General features: G+C 41.1%; 1 protein-coding gene across 8 annotated transcripts in view; it reads right to left on the reverse strand.

The window, feature by feature from the left end:
• Positions 1-21,601, reverse strand: part of LMO7 (LIM domain 7) — a 221,579-nt gene that overhangs the window by 36,009 nt on the left and 163,969 nt on the right. For 2 of the 8 annotated variants that reach the window (XM_013968307.2, XM_018056499.1), the window contains 7 exons: positions 20,996-21,196; positions 19,414-20,136; positions 18,370-18,399; positions 9,467-9,584; positions 6,268-6,410; positions 4,559-4,991; positions 1,582-1,890 (listed from right to left, as the gene is read on the reverse strand). In XM_013968307.2, the coding sequence (XP_013823761.2) occupies positions 1,582-1,890; positions 4,559-4,991; positions 6,268-6,410; positions 9,467-9,584; positions 18,370-18,399; positions 19,414-20,136; positions 20,996-21,196 (1,957 nt within the window). The remainder of the gene's footprint in view (positions 1-1,581; positions 1,891-4,558; positions 4,992-6,267; positions 6,411-9,466; positions 9,585-18,369; positions 18,400-19,413; positions 20,137-20,995; positions 21,197-21,601) is intronic. The other 6 variants (XM_005687664.3, XM_005687665.3, XM_013968308.2 and 3 more) reach the window with 5 other exon arrangements.

The raw sequence follows: 21,601 nt of genomic DNA on the forward strand, positions 1-21,601 counted from the left end.
TTCAAGTTGGGTGACTAAAAGGCATAAACACGCTAATAATGAAACCTGAAACCATGCCACGGTAACTCAGGTTCCTCTGAACTACTCTGACCTGGAACACACACCCACACTTAGGCTTTTTCTTAATCCATGGATGCAGCTAGTCACCTGTTACCCTGAGGGAGCTGCCATCACTAAGCACACAGGACAATAATCAGGCTGCTTCGTGGGATTTGCTGTTTGAAAAGAGGAAGGCGAACAGGCAAGTCCATAAAACAAAAGGCACCTTGCTCTCTCTATTATTCATCCACTGGCACCTTATGATCCCCAAGTATAACAGAGGCTATTCTTCTCATCCATTGAGACTTATGATGCTAATTACATATTCCCAGTTCCTTAAAATGGAAGTTAAAACATAATTAACAACCAGTCATTTTTTAGCAACCTGAAGAAATTGCTTTAGATACTTTTGTAAATACGGATAGAAAAACTGGAAGAGATATACCTAAGTGTCAAAGAATCTCTCTAAATGATGGGATTGCCAAACCATTTTTATTGCGTATATTTTCCAACATTTCCAAATTGTCTCAAGCACAGAGTCTTTTATAATCATGAAGAGATGAGCTTACTCTAAACTTGTAAAGCTTTGCTGTAGTGATAAAAATGAATGATACTAAAATACACTATGTCATATTTTACACAAAGGTATTTCATTAATATAACTTAGGCCATGTTATATACTTGATGTTGTGCCTTGGAAAATATACACTCTAGTAAGGTACCTTTAGGCTAGACTAAGTCACAGAGCCATAAAAGCACCTCCACACTAAAGGCTTCATACAACTCTCAAATTGCTTAATGAAGGCTTTTTCCAAAAGAGAAAAGTTTCTTTCGGTTCTCTAGACAAGCAACAGGGCCTCCCAGGTGGCGCTACTGGTAAAGAACCTGCCTACTAATGCAGGAGACCTAAGAGAATTGGGTTGGATCCCTGGGTCAGGAAGATCCCCTGGAGGAGGCAATCCACTCCAGTATTCTTGCCTGGAGAATCCCATGGACAGAGGAGCCTGGCAGGCTACAGTCCATGGGGTTACAAGAGTCAGACATGACTTAGCAACTAAACCACCACCACCACACTTTTCATATGGTAGAAAAAGAAGTGCCATGTCCTTACAGCCCAGTCCCTCTCATATGTATCAATTTCTCCTTGTGATTAAGTTCACTTTCCTGAGAAGCGGCTTTTATTACCCATTTAACTACTAGACCTGCATCTAAAATCGCCTGAGTAACCTTTGCACCTGAACCTGGACTGATGAGCACCAGCAGTGCAATCAACAGCTGCTGAAGTGGGGAGTAGGGAGTGAACCCAGCCTAACCAGAGGGAGATTGGTCCCAAAAGTCTCCATACACCCATATCAGAAGGGTCATCTGGATCCATCACAGAGCTGGAAGAGATCTACCTCCTCCAAGATCTGTTAAAAAGAAAATGCAACATCAATTTCTACATTATCGGTCAAGACTGTCATGCCCAGAGAAATATGGTTTTCTGATTTAAATCCTTTAGTTTTTAAGCAGCAGGTTATTAAAAGGCCTTTCCAAACTCACCTGTGACCTGGGGACCTCTGCCTGTGGCGAGCTTCTCCCTTCTCCAAGCTCAGATGTTAAATCAGGGCTAGATATTGAAGACAATGTGTCTTTAGAAGTGGCAGCCTGATCCTGGGAAAGAGATGAGTAGGGTGGTGTAGGAGAGGGCAACCGCATCACACTTTCTCTGGGCGCTTCGGCCTCTCTTTCACTGGATGAGCCGGACGCAAGCTGGCTTGTGTCAGGTCTTTGCACAGAGATGCTGATCGAACTGCTCTGGGTTCTCTTAACGCCTTCTATGTCTCCATTATACTTCCAAGAATCATCCATCTAAATAAGAATCATCATTGTAAACTTGCTGTTCTGTTAGATTTCTATTTTAAAGTATATACATTAGATTAATATTTTAAGGTAACGAAAGTAACATATAGCTCCCACAGCAAAGTAGCTATTACTAAAAGGCTGGAGGAGCATGTTCTTTGACACTAACAGATATGCACATATGAAGTGGGAGGAATAGCTGATTTTATGGAAGTGTTTCTATTATAAACAGACCTTTAAAACATGCTTTGCTCATTTATATTACTCCAGGTCAACAGACAGAAATCTAAACTAGTTCAGTTGGATACTCCACACTATGGATATCTATAATTTATTCACTTGATTATGCTTCAATGTCATTTAAAGTGTGCCCAAGATATTACATATACCAGCATGTTTATTTTTATAGCATAAATTCCTAAAGGTAAACTTAACCAAAGAATATATGTGTAATATAACTTTTGTATACACACACACACATATATCTTTTAAAACTGTAACAATGCACTCCCAAATTAACGTGTAAGAATGTTAGTATCTCTGCATCCTTGTCAACACCACACAGTTTGAACATTTTAAATCTTTGTCATCTCATGGGTAAAAAGCTGTACAGTTCATGCTTGCTCTAATAAGACTACACATGCTTCTATGTGCTTTATGTAACCAACCTTTCAAAGTCCCTCTCCCTTGAACTGGCCATTCATTTATATATCCACTTTTCTACTATTTATCTTTTCCTTATCAATTTGTAGGAGCATTTTAAATCTTAGGGATAGTAAACCTATATATAAAATACATTTTACTAATATTTTTCTGAGCCTATATAAATGTAGTCTTTTGACTACATTAACGGTGTCTATCATATAAATTTAATTTTTATATTGTCAAATATGTCTGTGTTTACTTAATATAATGGTCAGAGGTTTTCCTGGTTAGTTTAGGCAGGCTTTGCTCACTTCGAATTTTTTTAATCAAATCTTTTCTCTTAGATTTTTAGGATTCTACTTGGCAGAGGTAAAAGGAATTTGAATACCAAAGCGCTCAAGACCGTCCTGCTTCCTTTCACATAATTTAAATTAATACAGTCACTTTCAGGTACATGGCACTGCTTCATTCTCAGAGTAAATGATTCTATATTCTTTAAAACCCCAATAAAATATGTATTTTTTGAACCATGAGATACATTTTAATAAATACATTTAAATGTATCAAGTTCTAATGAAGTGGGAAATGAGGATACACAGAAAATTTGGGCATAATCACCTAAGAATATTTAGGTTAAACTGCATGAAATTGCTGTTTTATAGGTCAAAAAGAACTAACTACTGGCAACTTCATATAGTACAACCTAACACTTCACAATGGGGCTTCCCAGGTGGTGCAGTGGTAAAGAATCTGCCTGCCAATGCAGGGGGTACAAGAGACTCTGGGTGGGGAAGATCCCCTAGAGAAAGAATTGGCAACCCGCTCCAGTATTCTTGCCTGGAGAATTTCACGGACGGGCTACAGCCCATGGGATCACAAAGAACTGGAAGCAACTGAGCACACACAGTATTCAAAATAGATACATCTGAGAAAATATGACACTAAAAAGTAAATGCTCCAACGCATTCCTTTTTATAGCTGAGTAATATTCCACTGTGTGTACCACAGGTGGATGGAACTGGAGCCTATTTACAGAATGAAGTAAGTCAGACAGAGAAACTCCAATACTGTTTCCATATATGTTAATGCATATATATGGGATTTAGAAAGACGATAACAATGATTCTATATGCAAGGCAGGAAAAGAGACAGAGATGTAAAGAACAAATTTTTGGATTCTGTGGGAGAAGGTGAGGGTGCGATGATTTGAGAAAATAGCATTGAAACACATATATTACCATATGTAGAACAGATGAACAGGGCAAGTTCGATGCATGAAGCAAGGCACTCAAAGTCGGTGCTCTGGGAGGATGGGGAAGGAGGTGGGAGTGGAGTTCAGGATGAGGGGACACATGTACACCGTGGCCAATTCATGTTGATGTATGGCAAAAACCATCACAATGTTGTAAATATCCTCCAATTAAAATAAATTCTAAAAACTAAAAAAAAATTTTTTTAAGTAAATGCTCTGCCTTAGGATGTAGTTTATTTTTTAAAATGAAGATGGCAATGACGACCCTGTATGCAAGACAGGGAAAGAGACACAGATGTGTATAATGGACTTTTGGACTCAGAGGGAGAGGGAGAGGGTGGGATGATTTGGGAGAATGACATTCTAACATGTATACTATCATGTAAGAATTGAATCGCCAGTCTATGTCTGATGCAGGATACAGCATGCTTGGAGCTGGTGCATGGGGATGACCCAGAGAGATGTTATGGGGAGGGAGGTGGGAGGGGGGTTCATGTTTGGGAACGCATGTAAGAATTAAAGATTTTAAAATTTAAAAAAATAAAAAATTAAATAAAATCAATGGTAATGTTAACAATAAAATAAATAAATAAATAAAATAAAATGTGTCAGCTCTCCTTTCACTGAATTTGAAATTTAAACAGTTCTGCATTGTTGCTGTATTTTAAGTATTAAGTGTCTACTGAATCTAAAACACTTTACATATCTAATATCTCTAACAGAAACCTCCGCACAAATTCACCAGTGTTTTGCACTGGAGAACAGACCAAGGGAACGCACGTTTACCGTATACGATCTCGGGAGTGATGAGATTCCCCTTGACTGAGAGCCAAAAGGTCTCGGTGTGACCACAGAGGTTAACCTGGCCGCATCGGTTTTCTGGTAACTTCTGGGGAGAGTTGCTGAAACTCGAGTCAACTCCATCTGTGTATTCAGTGAATGCTGAGATGACAAAGAGGCTGGGCGCTGTTCTTCCACAGGGCTTCTAGAAGGAAACCGAACTTCAGCTGTGACCTCCCTTTTTGCAAAAGTTGTAGAATCCTGCTTAGGAATTTCTGTCGGATAAGCCGTTCCTTTCTCCTCTGCTCTCTCACTCTGGGAATAGGCTTCTGGCATAGGCAGCACAGGGGGAAGCTTTTCTTCATTCAATCCATCATCAAAAGAATACAGCCTCCTTCTCGATGCAACTGTAGACATCTGATTTTGGGATTCCCTTAGCAGAAACACCATAACCACAAAATTATGCTTTTGACACCCAGAGGTGGAGAGACATGTTATTTTGGTCATAACATAAAAAAAGGATAGGAATAAAAAGATGGCTGACTTAGTATAATAATGTAATAAACAGAATGTGAGAAAAAATACTCGTGAATTTTTCAACATCACACAAAGAAGGATTAAGAGCTTGATTTTTTTTTTTTCCCCTTAAAGAGGCTAAGAAAAATCTCTGAAGTATTTGCAATTGTAAAAGGATTTTCACAGGAAAATAAGAAAATTTTAAATAAGAGATTATTCAAAGTTCCATAACACACTTTAAAGATAACTGACAACCATTTTGAACCCTCCAAAGATGCAGATTTCTTAACAGAGTTGAGAGAGTTCCTGTATACAATTTACAATAGTTTTGTAAAACTAGAAGGCCACAAAAGATTCAGACTTTCAATAAGATCAAGTTAGAAATCAAGCTGATTTCATACAGCTTGGTAGAATCTGCATGGACAGTTATGGCAGATTAAAAGTCACCATTTCTATTTTCAGAGAAATTGATGAAACAGTCTCTTGGCTATTATTCAGTAAGGAGTACATCCCAAGCCAACTGCATTGCATTCAAGTGAATGAAACTGTGTTTACCATTGTCTTCTAGGGACAAAGGAGCTTTGTTTAATTCTACCTGACAGCACCTTTCCTTTTTGACATCCTCCTTAAAGCATATTTGCCTTCTCCCTGACCCATAAATATCTCAAGGTTTCATGGAGCAACTGCTCCACAGGCAAGTTTAACTGGACCTTTATCCTGTTATGTTGCAAAGCAAAAGATAAACCCCTACAGTGATGTTTATGTAGTCTTCCTTTAAAAATACAATTTTAATTGCACCATGCCAACATGAAAAAGAACTTTGTTACATTTTACACAATTTAGTTAAGAATGAGAGCCATTTTTTTAACCATTCCATTCTTAAATTTACTTTAAAAGGAGGAAAAAGTTGTTTATTTTTGCAAAGATAGCCAACATCAGCCAATTCTGCATGTGAATATACAATGTATAAGGAAGGAACAAGGAATGCCACTTTTAAGTACACCTTTCTTTCATTAATTCAAATCACTACTTATTACAGCAGTACTTTGCTTTTTCACTGCAGAGCAAAACGCTCAAAGGTTTATGCATATTTGATGACAGTCTAATACTGGTGCATAAGTACAGCTCACAACACTTACACAAAATATCTAACACTGGTTTCCCCAACCCTGAGATGCATTTGGTCTCATTACCTGTCCTGCAGCATTTCGTTAAATGTCTTAGATCTTCTCTCCGACTTCTCAAGAGCCTGCTTCTCAATCTCCTCCCTCTCCTCCTTTTTCTTCTGCAGATCCGAAGTGTAGCTTTTCCGACGATCTTTCCATTTTGCAAGGTCCTGACAGAGAAAAATCACGTCAGCCTAGGCACACCTGAATTTCTACACACCCTTTCCAGCAGTGAGCGCGCGCCAGAGGATTCCATTATGTCGCTAAAACTATTCACTCCAACTTGATGCCAAGGTGCCCTAATTTTGCTTTTTATAGCCAGTGTTTCTGTACTGAGCCTTTATCTCATGCTTCTGTCTGAAAACCCTGACCTAATAAGATAGACCCCATTTTTGTTTTCCCAGGTAGTGCCTGCCTTGTTGCCCATTTCACAAAGAATGCTAAACGCTTGTAATTAGATGCCAGGTCAGAAAGGTCGGGAACTGTTGCAAATTTATTTTCATCTCACTGCAATCATCTTGTTCTTACGTGAAATGACATGTTTCATTAGTCAAACTAGAACAGAAACATGACTGTAACATGGCTAAGTATAGAGACACACATTAAAAAAATACAGAGGTCGGTCCCTACTTGGAGGCAACAGGGCCACAAACACACAGAGGAATAAAATGTGCTTCCTCTAGAGGAACTCTCAGTCCAGAAGGGAAAGACAGACAGGTAAATAAAGTTCAACAATGAACGTGAAGAGGTTGCATGAGAGAGTCAGGGGTGTATGGAGAGAGTGGTCAATTCTAACCTGGGAAGGGAGGGCCAGGTGTGGAAAGGCTTTAACGGGGAAGCCAGACAGAGGATGATATGGCTGGATGGCATCACTGACTCAAAAGACATGAGTTTGAGCAAACTCTAGGAGATACTGAAGAACAGGGAAGCCTGGTGTGCTGCAGTCTATGGGGTCACAAAGAGTCGGACACAACAGAGCAATTGAACAATAAAGACTCAAGAATATGATTTCGAAGCAGTTCAACTCCCCGTGAGAACAGGGCAATAAGGAAGATCACACAGGAAGCAGTGGCCGTATTTTCCCATACATCCAATCCAGGACGCATCCTGGGAGTGACCCCCAGGACACTCAACCTGATTCATCTTTAAAATTAGTCCCGGCGGCCTAAGCTGGTTCTGACGTTCAGGGGGTTAGGACAGTTGGGTTAGCACCAACTTCACTGTGCCACCCAGAGAAGTCCCACGCTGAGAACTGCTAGCGGTACTGCAGCCTTATGCAAAGTTCCAGACTTAAAAAAAAAAAAAACCTCACCGCCCAGGCACATAAAATAGGTTTGGTTTACACCCTTTGGGAGCAGGCAGGGCCATTCCTGCTTAAAAAAAAAAAAAAAAAAAAAAAAGCCTGAAATCAATATGAACTATTTCCAGAAAGAACAAAAGCAGTGCACATCGGTCCTGAAGGACTGAAGCAGAACTAGCATGAATTTTCATCTGACTTAACCTAAGGGATAACCTCTCCATATCGCTCACTTTCATCTCCAGTTAACATGTATTTTGGCAAACTGCCACTGAATTTCTGTTTCTTGACAATGACATTGAGATCCCAAATAAAAGAAGTGGAATTTAGAAACATAGCTAAGGCAGGGGTTTCATCTTTGTTACTTAATATTTAATTCCTTTGAAAATTAAGATTTACTATCTCTGACCCTTCTGTTCACACTACCACTCAACCCTCTTACCATAAAGTTGTGCTCAGATTTCTTTGGGTCTGCTATATGTAATTTATCTATCGTAATTGTTTACACTCCTTTGCTGGGTGCTGTGCTCAGTCGCTCAGTCACGTCCGACTCTTTGTGGCCCATGGACTGTAGCCTGCCAGGCTCCTCTACCCACAGAACTCTCCAGGAAAGAATACTGGAGTGGGGTGCCATTTCTTACTCCGTGGGATCTTCCTGACTTGGGAGATTGAGCCCAATCTTTGTGTCTCCTGTGACTCCTTCATTGGCCGGCAAATTCTTTACCACTAGTGCCACCTAGGAAGCCCCTTAGACTCCTTTGAGGGTGAATTATGAAAGTGAAAATCACTCAGTCGTGTCCAACTCTGCGACCCCATGGACTGTAGCCCACCAGGCTCCTCTGACCATGGGATTCTCCAGGCAAGAATACTGGTGTGGGACATGTCTCCTGCATTGGCAGGGAGGTTCTTTACCACCAGCGCCAGCAGGGAAGCCCATAAATATATACAGCGTATATGTGTCAGTGAAAGTGAAAGTCACTCAGTCGTGTCTGACTTTTTGTGACCCCATGGACTGTAGCCCACCAGCCTCCTCTGTCCATGGAATTCTTCAGGCCAGAATCCTGGAGTACCATGCCCTCCTCCAGGGGATCTTCCCAACCCAGGGATCAAACCCAGGTCTTCCACATTGTGAGCAGATTCTTTACCATCTGAGATACCAGGGAAGCCCAAGAATACTGGAGTGGGCAGCCTATCCCTTCTCCTAGGGGATCTTCCTGACCCAGGAATCGAACTGAGGTTTCCTGTATTGCAGGCAGATTCTTTACCAGCTGAGCTACCAAGGAAGTCCTACACTCCTTTGGCCTGTAACAATTGACCCTTTTAAAAAAGGCACAGCTCTCTTCTGCCAGGGACAAAACTAAAGATTAAATCTTTATCCAAACAGACATCTGGATATACATCAGCTCTGTGAAAACATCTTATTTTGATTCACATTCAATAACTCCTTTTTTAACCAAAATAGTACTGAATTATCATTCACATTTTTCCCCAAACCTTCTCTATTAACTCTAAGAACACTTTCATCTCTCCCTGCTGATCCCCAGTCTCTGTGCTCGTCCCCTGCTCCCCCTAAACCATAAGCAAAGTCTTCCCTTTCGTGAGCATCACTGACAGTCATACCCCAAATGCAACCACCAGAGCAAGTAAACAAGACCTACACTGCAATGAAGCAGCTTCTCATTTTTGAGAACCCACAGAAAATATCAGAAGATAAGGAGCTTCTGTGTTTCACAATGGCCTTTAAGATACAACAAATGGAGCAGAAGGGTTTAAAACTCTTTTTTAAAGGGAGTTTGCTCATATTTTCTATGGAACTGTAATCCGCCATCAAGAAAAATTGTCCCTTGAGTATACTGACTGTCTTCTTGGAGAAGAAAAAAGAGTCCAATAAACATATCCTCCCCATCTCCCAATAAGCAGCATACTCACATCCTGCCATTTCTGGTCCTGTTCTTTTAACTGGGACTTGATTCTCTGCATCTCCTCGTAACGTAGCTGACGCAAGCTCTGAATATCCTCTGCGCTGACATCACTCAAGGACTTACTCCTACGACAAAAATACTCATAGTAACCAAGGTTCATGGGACCGGATTCAAGGTTAAAACTGGAAGGTTGGGCTTATATTTGGAAATTCCATCTACAGTTCTGTGGTACTACCTAGATGCTTTCATGATATCACAGAAATAGCACTACAGAGATAAATGGTGTTTTTCCAAAAAGCAGAAACAAGAGCCTAGCACTCCAGCCAAATGTGAATTCTTTCACAGAATGGCTAAATGAACCCTGAACCATGCTGAAAAAAATAATCTGACGTTCATATTTAGGGGAGTCGATGCAGAAAAAGATTACATTAGAGAAAAAAAATTATTAGTCCCTAGAATCACCTGTTCTTATCTCCTCCAGAGATAATCTCTTAAGGTTTGGCTGCCTTTTCTGAGTACTTATTAAATTATTTAAAGATTACCTGATATTTTCTCCTCAAGTTCAATGCCATGAAGACATGTGCTGCTGCGGCTGCTTCCCAAGGGTTCTATAAAGACCTGCCCCACCACTGCACCGTGCCCGGTCTCAAAGACCGGGTGGTTTCCAACAGCCCGTTACTATATAACTTTTATTATAATCCTCTTTGGTATTAAGGCAGTTTTTGTTTTGTCCACGTGTGACTGCTGCCATGAGGATGTAATGTGGATTAGGTCTCAAAGAGCTCAAACTAGAGTACTTTGTTTGAGTAGAGTGGGGTGTTGCCCAGGAATGTGTGCTATACACACATCAAAGGAGGGGGAACTAAGGCAGACCTCCTGGAAAGAGAGGTCAGATCTGCATACTAAGGAGTGAAGAGACACGAAGCCTTTGAGTGTGAGGTACCCAAAATGTTCTTTCCTACCATTTCTGCTTTTATTTCATTGTAACTGACTCCCCTTTTAGTTGTTTAAATAGCTTTGCATCTTTCTTGGGCCTCTAAATTTGCCTTCCCCAAGATTTTGCCATCACCACACTTTTTTAATAATACACTTGCCCAGCTAGCTCAGGAATTCAATAACGATCTCTATGCCAGTGACTCCCAAATCCATAGCCTAGGACCAGTCTCTCTGAATCAATCCCAAATGCTTGTTAAATAAACATCTCTGCATGGATGTCCCCTAGGAATCTTCACTGTAAAAGGATCAATAGGAACAGTATCTAGAAAGAATTTTGTTAAGTGATAAGTCATATGACTATAAACACATGGTTATTTGGCTACATGATATAGCCAAAAATTTTGTCTCCAAACCTGCGTTTCCTCTTGTTAATAGTGTTACTTGCCCTCCAGTCATTCACATTTAAAATCAGAGAGCCATTTTTCACCTTTGTCTCTCCCTTCTTTAAATGTTCAATTAGTTACCAGGTCCTCTTACTCAGTGTCTTTTTGTTTCCATTTCTGTTGCCAATACCCTAGATCAGAGCACAATCAACTCTTACTCAGACTTTTAAAAAAGCTTCTTAAATTATCACTCAGCCTCCAGATGCAGTGAAGGTCTTTCCTGAACTCTCCCCTTCAACTTAAAAGCCCTTTCAACGGTATATATTCCTTTTTAAATGCCACTCATTCTTCAGGATCCCTGTGAGACTATAGTCTGGTTGTGTGTGTCTGTGCGTGCTCAGCTGATCCAGCTCTTTGCACTTCCATGGACTGTAGCCCACCAGGCTCCTCTGTCCACAGGATTCTCCAGGCCAGAATCCTGGAGTGGGTTGCCATTCCCTTCTCCAGGAGATCTTCCCATCTCAGGGATCAAACCTGGGATTCCAGCATTGCCGGCAGATTTTTTTTTTACCATAGTCTGGTTGGATGTATGCAACTATTCATTCTCTGCCTGGAAGTCTAATGGGCAACTCAGACTTCACTGAACAGACCAAGACCACGACTGCTTATCCTACAATCCACGTTCATCCCATAATCCATTCATCTCCCATCTTCCTCATTTCAATAAAAGCCAACTCCATCCTTCCAGTACACAGGCCAGAAATCTTGGAGCCTTCCCAGATTCCTTCTTCTCTCACATGTAACTGATCCCATTGGGAAATTCTGCCCCTCTACCTTCTAAATATATCTAGGGGGTAACCACTTCTCACCACCTCCATCTTCACTACCCTGATCCAAATCATCCTATCTCCTGCCTGGATTATTAGAATCATCAGCCCCCTTGCTTCCACCAGGGTGTATTCTCAACACAGCTCCTCTGTCCATGGGATTCTCCAGGCAAGAATACTGGAGTGGGTTGCCATTCCCTCCTCCAGGGGATCTTCTCGACTTAGGGATCGAACCTGCATCTTCTGCGTGGCAGGTGGATTCTTTATCACTGAGTCACCAGGGAAGCCCACTTAACGGGGTATGACTATATAAAAACCTGATTTGAGACTATAAATTCACTTAAGTTGTAACTGCAAAGAATCAGGCTATATGAACTAATACAAGACAAGACACTAAAAAGATTTTTTTCAGCTCTAAGATATGAGGGGAATCTGGATGCCCAACACATGAGGTTACAGAAATTCCAGAACAAAATTGGAAACATCAGTATTTTAAGTAATATTTTGGTGGGAGGAAGGCCGACCAGTCTCAGCAGGTCCAGACCCTTTCAGTCCTCACCCTCCTTCACTGGGAAACTTTAACATGTGTCTTTTCAGAAAACACCGTCATTATGGGGTAGAGGCTCATCACCCTCCTGGGGAGCCCACAGCACAGCCTGGCACATAGAAAGTGTTAGGTCCTCAGTTGTGTCTGATTCTCTGCCATCCCATCAACTGTAGCCCGCAAGACTCCTCTGTCCACGGCATTTTCCAGGCAAAAATACTGGCGTGGGTTGCCATTTCCCTCTCCAGGGAATCTTCTTGACCCAGAGATGAAACCTTCCTGCATTGCAGGCAGATTCTTTACCATCTGAGCCACCAGGAAAGCCCTCAGTGGTCCCCTATATAAATAAACGAGCCAAACATTGGCCGGAGTAGACAGGTCCCTGTGGAAGGCAGGAATGTGAGCCCCCTGTGTTCCCTGGGATCAAGTTACCTCAAGAAAGCCTGGCACATTCCAAACAGGCTGTGGCAGGCACCAGAATGAGACAGGAAGTGAGACCCAGCAGAGGGATCTAATTTTCACCACTTCCTCTCCCCCCACCCCTACCACCCTCTGAACATCATTTAACTCTTCTCCATCTCAGTTCCTCATCTGGCTAAACCAGGAAGGAGTTGCTGGGAAAAACGGGTCAGTTTATGTTGATGGCATTTCAAAAACCCATCTGGTGCTACACACCAACTGTTCTTATTAAGGCAAATATGATCATGAAAGATCTACTGAAAACTGACTCCCAAAGCAGTTTCCAATTAGAGAGGTCACCCCAGGCCCCACTGATAAAATCGAGAACGTTTTGAGTGTAGAAGCCTTTCAGCCAGATCATGAAGAATTCTTTCCTTCCTTATCAGAGTTAACAGCATAATAGCAAACTTCTGAGGGCTTACTATGTGCCAACAAGACTGCCCAGCAGTCTCCATCGATCACCTCATTATACAAAGCCCTAGTCTGATTTTACCAACTCAGGAGCTGAAGATCCTTGGGAAAACTACAAAGTCTATTTCTCTTTCTCCACGTCTCTAAAATGCAACCTAATACATACCTGACTACCTCCCCAAAATAAGTCCCATGGATATTCCCAGGAAGATTGTTTGGGAAAACTATAAAGGACTACACAGCCCTAGTATGTTTTGTATCAGTAGAATGAATTATTATTCACTGGCAAATCACAATTCTCTTGCAATTCATTTACCTCTGTATTTCCTTATTTGGAAAGACTCTGATTTAGAACTGCATTTGGACTTCTTCCAAAAAATACAGGTCTAACATGCTGCATTTTCAGGTGAATAATTTTTTTTTTTTTTAAATAGCATAGGGTGAAGAGAGAAAGAAGGGGAAGTTTACAAAAAAGGGGAGTAGATTATAAAACAAAGTCACTGAACCTCACTCTTTTTTCTCACAATGCTGGGACTAGTGTTACAATGAGCATTTTTCTAAAGAAGTCTCAGGAAATTTACAGATGAATATCTAAGTACTAAGGGATCAAAAAGGACTGACATATAGCAAAAGTTCCTAAATATAAAATCACTGATAATCTTATATGGCAAACAGCAATTCCATGATACTTAGTTTTGGGTCCTCCACTTTCAAGCAAAGATATGAATATATCTATTTATGCACCTCTAAATATATTTCCATTAACTGTTGCAGGAATTCTCTGAACACAAATCAATAGTAAAACCTGGGAAAGAGACTTTAGAATTATCATAAATTATACTGATAAGACAGGAGCAGGAAATGGCAACCCACTCCAGTATTCTTGCCTAGAGAATCCCATGGACGGAGGAACCTGGTGGGCTACAGTCCATGGGGTCACAAAGAGTCGGACACGACTGAGCGACTTAACTTATACTGATAAGACAACATACAAGACTTTTCCTTTATAGGTGTAGAGTCTATTATCAATGTTTCTCTACAGCAGCACTACTGACATTTTGGGGCAGAAAATTATTTATCGTAGGGGGCAATCTTGTGTATTGTAGAACATACAGCAGTGTATCAGTAGCAACCTTGCCCCAACCCATCCCATGTGACAATCAAAAATGCCTGCAAACATTGCTGAATGTCTCCTGGTGGCAAAATCTTCAGAAAGTAACTCACATTAACTAGGTTTTTCCTTCCTGTTTGTTGTCTTAAGCGCCTTTATTGCTGTTTAGCTGCTCAGTTGTGTCTGACTCTCTGCAACCCCAGGGACTGTAGCCCACCAGGCTTCTCTGTCCATGGGATTTCCCAGGCAAGAATACTGGAGCGGGCTGCCATGTCCTTCTCCAGGGGATCTGCCCAACGCAGGGGTCGAACCCAGGTCCCCTGCATTGCGGACAGATTCTTTCACTGCTGAGCCATCAGGGAAGTCCAGGTGCCCTTACAGTTCTCCAGAACTTTTTTTTTGACCAAAACCCATAAGTAAAATACACATGTCTTAGTTGTCTTTGATTATAACTTCACCTTGAATCACTGTTCATTTCCTGTTGATACTGGCAGTAGATGCCATGGCTTAATTAATGACATTACAAAATTACAGCTATATACCATTACAAATTTCTTTGTCATTAACAGCTTCTGCCAAGAGGCATCATAACCAAATTTTCAAATGTCATGGAACCATATGACAAGTCATGCAACACAAAAGCATACGTGAGAAAATGACAGCCACATACAAAGCATCTTACTAAAAATAAAGTGACAAGTGTTCAATGCCAAATAAAAAAGCAAGCCAGAAATAAACAATCTAAGGCTGGAAAGGGTGATGCACGTTCTCTTTAACTCTTTGGTTCTCAACAAAAAGAAAGCGTTCATGTTACAGGCAGTTATTTTCCATCACAGGATATGGAGCAATAATGATTTTTCCAGGTAACTATTCCATGCTGGAAAACATGCAAGCTGTCCAGAGCAATATCACCCAGAAATATCACTTGTTTCATGTCTATAATCATTTACAAACATATTTATAAACATGAGACAAATTCTAGGCTAAAAGTCTATCAGTTCAGTTGAGTTCAGTCACTCAGTCGTGTCTGACTCTTTGCGACCCCATGAATCGCAGCACGCCAGGCCTCCCTGTCCATCACCATCTCCTGGAGTTCACTTGAACTCTCGTCCATCGAGTCAGTGATACCATTCAGCCATCTCATCCTCTGTCGTCCCCTTCTCCTCCTGCCCCCAACCCCTCCCAGCATCAGAGTCTTTTCCAATGAGTCACCTCTTCGCATGAGGTGGCCAAAGTACTGGAGTTTCAGCTTTAGCATCATTCCTTCCAAAGAAATCCCAGGGTTGATCTCCTTCAGAATGGACTGGTTGGATCTCCTTGCAGTCCAAGGGACTCTCAAGAGTCTTCTCCAACACCACAGTTCAAAAGCATCAATTCTTCGGCGCTCAGCTTTCTTCACAGTCCAACTCTCACATCCATACATGACTACTGGAAAAACCATAGACTTGACTAAATGGACCTTTGTTGACAAAGTAATGTCTCTGCTTTTCAATATGCTATCTAGGTTGGTCATAACTTTCCTTCCAAGGAGGAAGTGTCTTTTAATTTCATGGCTGCAATCACCATCAGCAGTGATTTGAAGTCCCCCAAAATAAAGTCTGACACTGTTTCCACTGTTTCCCCATCTATTTCCCATGAAGTGATCGAACCGGACGCCATGATCTTCGTTTTCTGAATGTGGAGCTTTAAGACAACTTTTTCACTCTCCTCTTTCACTTTCATCAAGAGGCTTTTTAGCTCCTCTTCACTTTCTGCCATAAGGGTGGTGTCATCTGCATATCTGAGGTTATTGATATTTCTCCCGGCAATCTTGATTCCAGCTTGTGCTTCCTCCAGCCCAGTGTTTCTCATGATGTACTCTGCATATAAGTTAAATAAGCAGGGTGACAATATACAGCCTTGATGTACTCCTTTTCCTATTTGGAACCAGTCTGTTGTTCCATGTCCAGTTCAGTTCAATTTAAATTTTTGTTTTCATCGCAGATCAACTTAAGAAAAAACTTGTAACAGAGAAAACTTTTCAATCCCAAATAATAGATTTTTTATTGCAAGTGGTTTAAAATGCACCTGAGTTTTCTGAAGACCTATCTGTATTACTTTCCATTATTCGACAAGTCATGCATTATTCATTGGTCTCCATTTATAGACAACCTCACTTTATTTGTGTTATCCTGGCAGTTAGCTGCATGGGGAACAGCATTTAAAACAAATAGTGTACTATGCAAGCAGCAGTCTTGAAACAGTCTACAGAAGGCATTTGCTGCTGCTGGCTAGGGCCCAGAAAAATCCTTATAGCTTGCTGAGCTTCGGCATTTGGATTTCTCTCTTCTTTTCTTAAACCAGTCACACAATGTGTCCCTAACGGGGAGCATGTACAGTCACTGGAATAGCTGTACAGGTTTACATTTCCATCAAGTACTTGAACTCAGTGTATTCACATTTCCTTAAAAAAAAAGCAACCTGCTTACATTATAAAGTCTTATTTACCAATGAAAATTCTTCTGAAAGTTATCACTCAAAGTGCTTGATGCTGCAAAGATTTTTTATCTGTTACAGCTTTCCCATGACGAATCGAGATTAGCAGAAGCTTAAGTGTCATGCTAAAAATTGCCTCGTACACCCTCCTGATGGAGATGTTTTAAGCACACATGAGGAACCAGATAGGAGATAATGTATCTTTGCAAGGCATACTGAAAACATGCTTGGAGCCTGATTTTCAACATCAGTGGCTGAGAATTACTGGCAATTAGTTGCTCATTGCTCCATTATGTCCTTGACATCTAGAATGGCTATACTGCTTCGTATAGTGATTTTAGTTGATTTAGTTGATTTTAGCTCCTTAGCATAAAGGAAATCAACCCCAAATATTCATTGGAAGGACTGATGCTAAAGCTGAAGCTCCAATAATTCGGCCACCTGATGCAAAGAGCTGACTCTTGGAAAAGACCCTAATGCTGGGAAAGATTGAGGACAGGAAGAGAAGGGGATGACAGAGGATGAGATAGTTGGACATGAGTTTGAGCAAACTCTGGGAGATGTTGAGGGACAGAGAGGCCTGGCATGCTGCAGTCCATGGGGTCACAAAGAGTCAGACACGACTGAGCTACTCAACAAGTGATTTTGGTAACTTCTAAGATCTCTATCAAAATTACCCAAAACTATCAAAATTAGAGAACCTTTGAGATGAAGCAAGTTCCAGTAGGGGAAGATACTTAGCTCCTAAGGCTTAGGCAGATTAAAATATTTGTCATACTTCAATTTTCTTCTTGATCAAAAACTATTAGCAGTTGGGTTCACAAAGTTACAGAAAGTTGATATAAAATATTAAGATATAGTCACCTGGGTATTCTGCCCTAACAGTGAATGAGTCTACATTGGTAGTGCATGTGAAAAGTTAAAAAGTATTTGTTTTAATTCTGCTATTTGAAAAATGGGAAATATTTTCAGAAGGTTGTTTGTATAATATTTTATGTCTGCCAGGTGACAGAGTCAAATGATACAACAGTCAACCCCTTTATATCCCAGAGGACTGGTTCTGGGAGCTGCATTCCCAGATACAGAGGGTCAACTATAGAAAAAAACTGGGAACAGTTTAGTAGCTTACATGGAAACTACCAATATTTTAACTTTTGCAGCTTTGGAAGTCTGATTTGGCTTTATAACACAGCTATGTTATAAAATTTTACCCTAGTCAGAAATCTTGAAAATGTTTGCAAATCCTGGAAAATAATGCCACTCAGCATCCCAACTAAGGAGGCTCTCCTTGAACTAAGAGTACACAGATAATGCCAACCACATGCCTTCTAAACTCAAAGTGAATACCAATATATTTTTTCCATTGAAGATTTTCTAAAATATAGTTATTTGGGTTCAACATCCAGAAATGAGAGGTTTGGCCTATGTAGCTATCAGATACCAAAATAAATAAACCTAATCTCAGGTATGTGTTTTGATGACTTTTAATCAACTCCTTAGAGGAGAAAAAAAAAAACAAAACAGGATTTGAATTTTCAACTTCTAATAAACAAAATATTGCTGGCATACAGCATTGCATGCACTGGGTACTCAGGCAGAAATATGACCATTCAGTTGCAGAATTAGGAAAAATTTCCCTGCTTTCGGTCTCATGCACAGCACAGACATGCCCATTTAGTGTCATGCCAGGATAGAAGCGAAACGACATACCACACAAAGGACAAACAGTATGTAGATTTTTTTACTGTGAACCACAAAACTTACCCGTTCTCACCATAGATCTTTTGAAAGAGTCTAAGAAATCAGAAAACCAAAAATTAAGTCATGTTTTTCTAGTTGTGTTAGTTTCTAAATATTCAACATCTTCAAGAGTCTAATTAGAGATGGACAAATCTCAAAAGGTTGCTTCTTCAGTCACATTCTTGATCATGCCTCAAATTCTCATTGATCTCATATCTCAAGGAATTCAGATCAAGGTAAAGAATTTCCTGTTTTCCTTTGAACCAAATGAACAAATTCATTTAGGAAACAAACAAAAACTTCCTGTGCCAGGAACTAATAAGAAGTTAGATTTAGGTCTACCAATTTCATTTAACCCATTATTTGTCCATCCCAAAGTTCCACAAACTGAACATTCATCAAAACTTGGCAAGTTGCATAACATATAAATGCAGACGCATTATCAAAATGGCCATAATTACATACATCTAAAGTGTAGCAGACAGCAAATGACATTCATGCACTGTAATAAAATTTGCACTGAACTTTAAACCATCAATGTAAAAAGTTGCACGTCAATAGTCTAAGAAGCCTGGGTCAAAATCAGACATCAAAATCAAGTTAAATGAAACTTGCAATGCCATATTTTAAGGGAAATTTTTATACCAAAAACCATGTACTCTGAAATACAAGAAACAGATAAAACCAAACTATAACCAGAGTGTTTCAGAAATGCCCGGAATGAGAATAAAAGTCTTGTAAACATAATCAGAAAACAGCTTTGTGAAATGTCATATGGCAGAAGCATATCATAGTCTTCCCTCAAGGCCAAGGGCACTGTTTGCAGATACACACCTTCTTAAACAGGTCTCAGAGAAGTGATTTTGAGACGTGCGAATATGGAATTGCACTTTTTCCACACAACGACTAGATCTGATTTTTCTCAAAGCAATATCAACGCTTTAACAGGATGCTTCAAAACAGCTCATGACATGCAGACTTGGGCAATCTGATGCTACTTTATCACACAAGGAAAGTCACACAAGACTATCCACGACAAGCATAATCCTTGCAGAAACACACTCTGACCTCTCCACCATCAGCCGCTTCCTGTGCCTAAGCCTGCTGGCCTCTCGGATGGACTCCCACTTCTGTAAGTCCGCCTCGCTGCAGGGACCAGGGGTGAAACTGACGGGAGGGACAGTGGTTCCCAGCTTCCAAGACTGGATCTTACGAGCCAACATGTCGTCTTTCTTCTGCCTACAGGAAGGAACTAACACTCTACAGCTAGTACTTTTTTCTTTCGAGGGGCATGTCCTTTCAAGCACACAGAGAAATTTTGCTTGAATTTCTGGAGGAAGCATCCAGGGTTCGGGCAATGGGACTGGCTGGTATCTATCAGGGCCTCCTGACAGAGGCACCTCTGTCTTCTGTGCTGGAATGCGGCGAACAATCATATCATCTTTTTCGAGGTCCGGAAGAACAAGTTCCCCTTCCCTACACTGCAGGATTATATCTCGCTCTACAGGATCGTCTTGCCCAGACAGACTTCTTAAGTCTTCGAAAGCCCGGAGAATACATGGGTTTGCATGGAAAGCCCTAGTCTTTCTGACAAAGAAGTCATCATTCTCTAAGTCGGGATCCAGGACTGGCATCTCCAGGGCATCTCCCGGTCCACACCCTGGTGCGTAAGAGAGGTTCCTTCTGCGTGTTATGAGCCGGGGGCCAGCCGTGGGGTCGATTTTGGTATTTGTTTCAGAAGACAAGATGTCATCAGAATATGTCTGGAGGGCCTGAAGTAATAAAAACTGACTGAAGCATAGGAAAGAAAAAGGAAGGGAGAATCTTATTAAGTTTGGGGAGAAAAGGTAATTAGCAGCAAACCAAAAACTAGCTAGTCCCTGTGGGTGAATTATTTAAGGGGGCCATGGGAGGGACTCTAGCTGCGAAGTAAGACCAGCATTTAACGCCATCACCCATGATACCATTTAATGAAATCAGAGCAGAGTCTACTTCTCAGAAAAGGTGGATATCATTGAGGCCAAGGGATGGCACTAGAATGGGAAGAGAGTGAACCTGCCTGAAACACACAGTGCTCCATCCACCCTTTCCTCATCCCATCGGCCACAATGGTCTGACTCCCTTCCCAGAGAAGCAGCGACGATCCTGAAAGGTTTCCAGAGCTGAGCAATGAATGCTTTATGCAAGAGGCACAGGTGGTCAGCTGAAATTAAATTCAATGCTCTGAAGCTTTGTTTAAAAATATCTGTTGAATTTCTTCTTTGCATTTTCTCATCAGTCTTGCCTGTCCCAGTGTCTGTCTACAGGTTATTTCCTTTCTCCACAACTTCACACATAGCATAGCTGTATAATTAGGTCAGCAGTCTAAAAGGCCTTTTTAAATGGTTTTCAACAAGAACTGATGATGCCGTATGTAACTCTGTACTATTAACATGATTGTGCTAAAGAACATTTAATCCTATTAGACGTTCAAGCTCACACACTTGCACAGAAAGCATGATGTTATATGTTACGCTTTCATAACTCAGTATTAAGTGAGTGAGCGTCCATGATTCAGCTCATCACGGTCAGTGGTTAATGGGGCAGTGCAAGTTGGTACAGGTGTCACAGGCTGGACTCTAAGCAGGCGGGCTCATGCAGGCAGGTACACCTGGGCTCATCTGAAACACCATGGGTTCTCCTGGCTGCCTGGGGGTCCCAGGAGTTTCTGGCCCGTTTGGTAGCCAATTCCAGCAAGGGTGAAGGTCTTTGACAGTTGCTGTCTAGCCTATGATCTGCTTTTTGTATTCTACTAAAAATGGTGGAGCTTCTGTCAGAGCCTGAGTCCTCATCGTCAGAGTCTGAATTCCTTCTACTTGGAGTAACACAGAGAAAGGAAAAAGAAAAGACAACAAAGAATGATGTAACTAAAAATACTGTCCAGCTCTGGCTGTTTAGAAGACTTTTTAAAATCTAGATCCTTAAGTCTAAATTTAAACTGTTCCCCACCCCCTCCCAGTGAGCACATTTATAGATGTTGCTGCTAAGTCACTTCAGTCGTGTCCAATTCTGTGGGACCCCATAGACGGCAGCCCACCAGGCTCCCCCGTCCCTGGGATTCTCCAGGCAAGAACACTGGAGTGGGTTGCCATTTCCTTTTCCAATGCATGAAAGTGAAAAGTGAAAGTGAAGTCGCTCAGTCGTATCCGACTCTTAGCGACCCCATGGACTGCAGCCTACCAGGCTCCTCCATCCATAGGATTTTCCAGGCAAGAGT

The sequence above is a fragment of the Capra hircus genome, chromosome 12 (genome assembly GCF_001704415.2).
Source record: "Capra hircus breed San Clemente chromosome 12, ASM170441v1, whole genome shotgun sequence".
NCBI lineage: Eukaryota > Metazoa > Chordata > Mammalia > Artiodactyla > Bovidae > Capra > Capra hircus.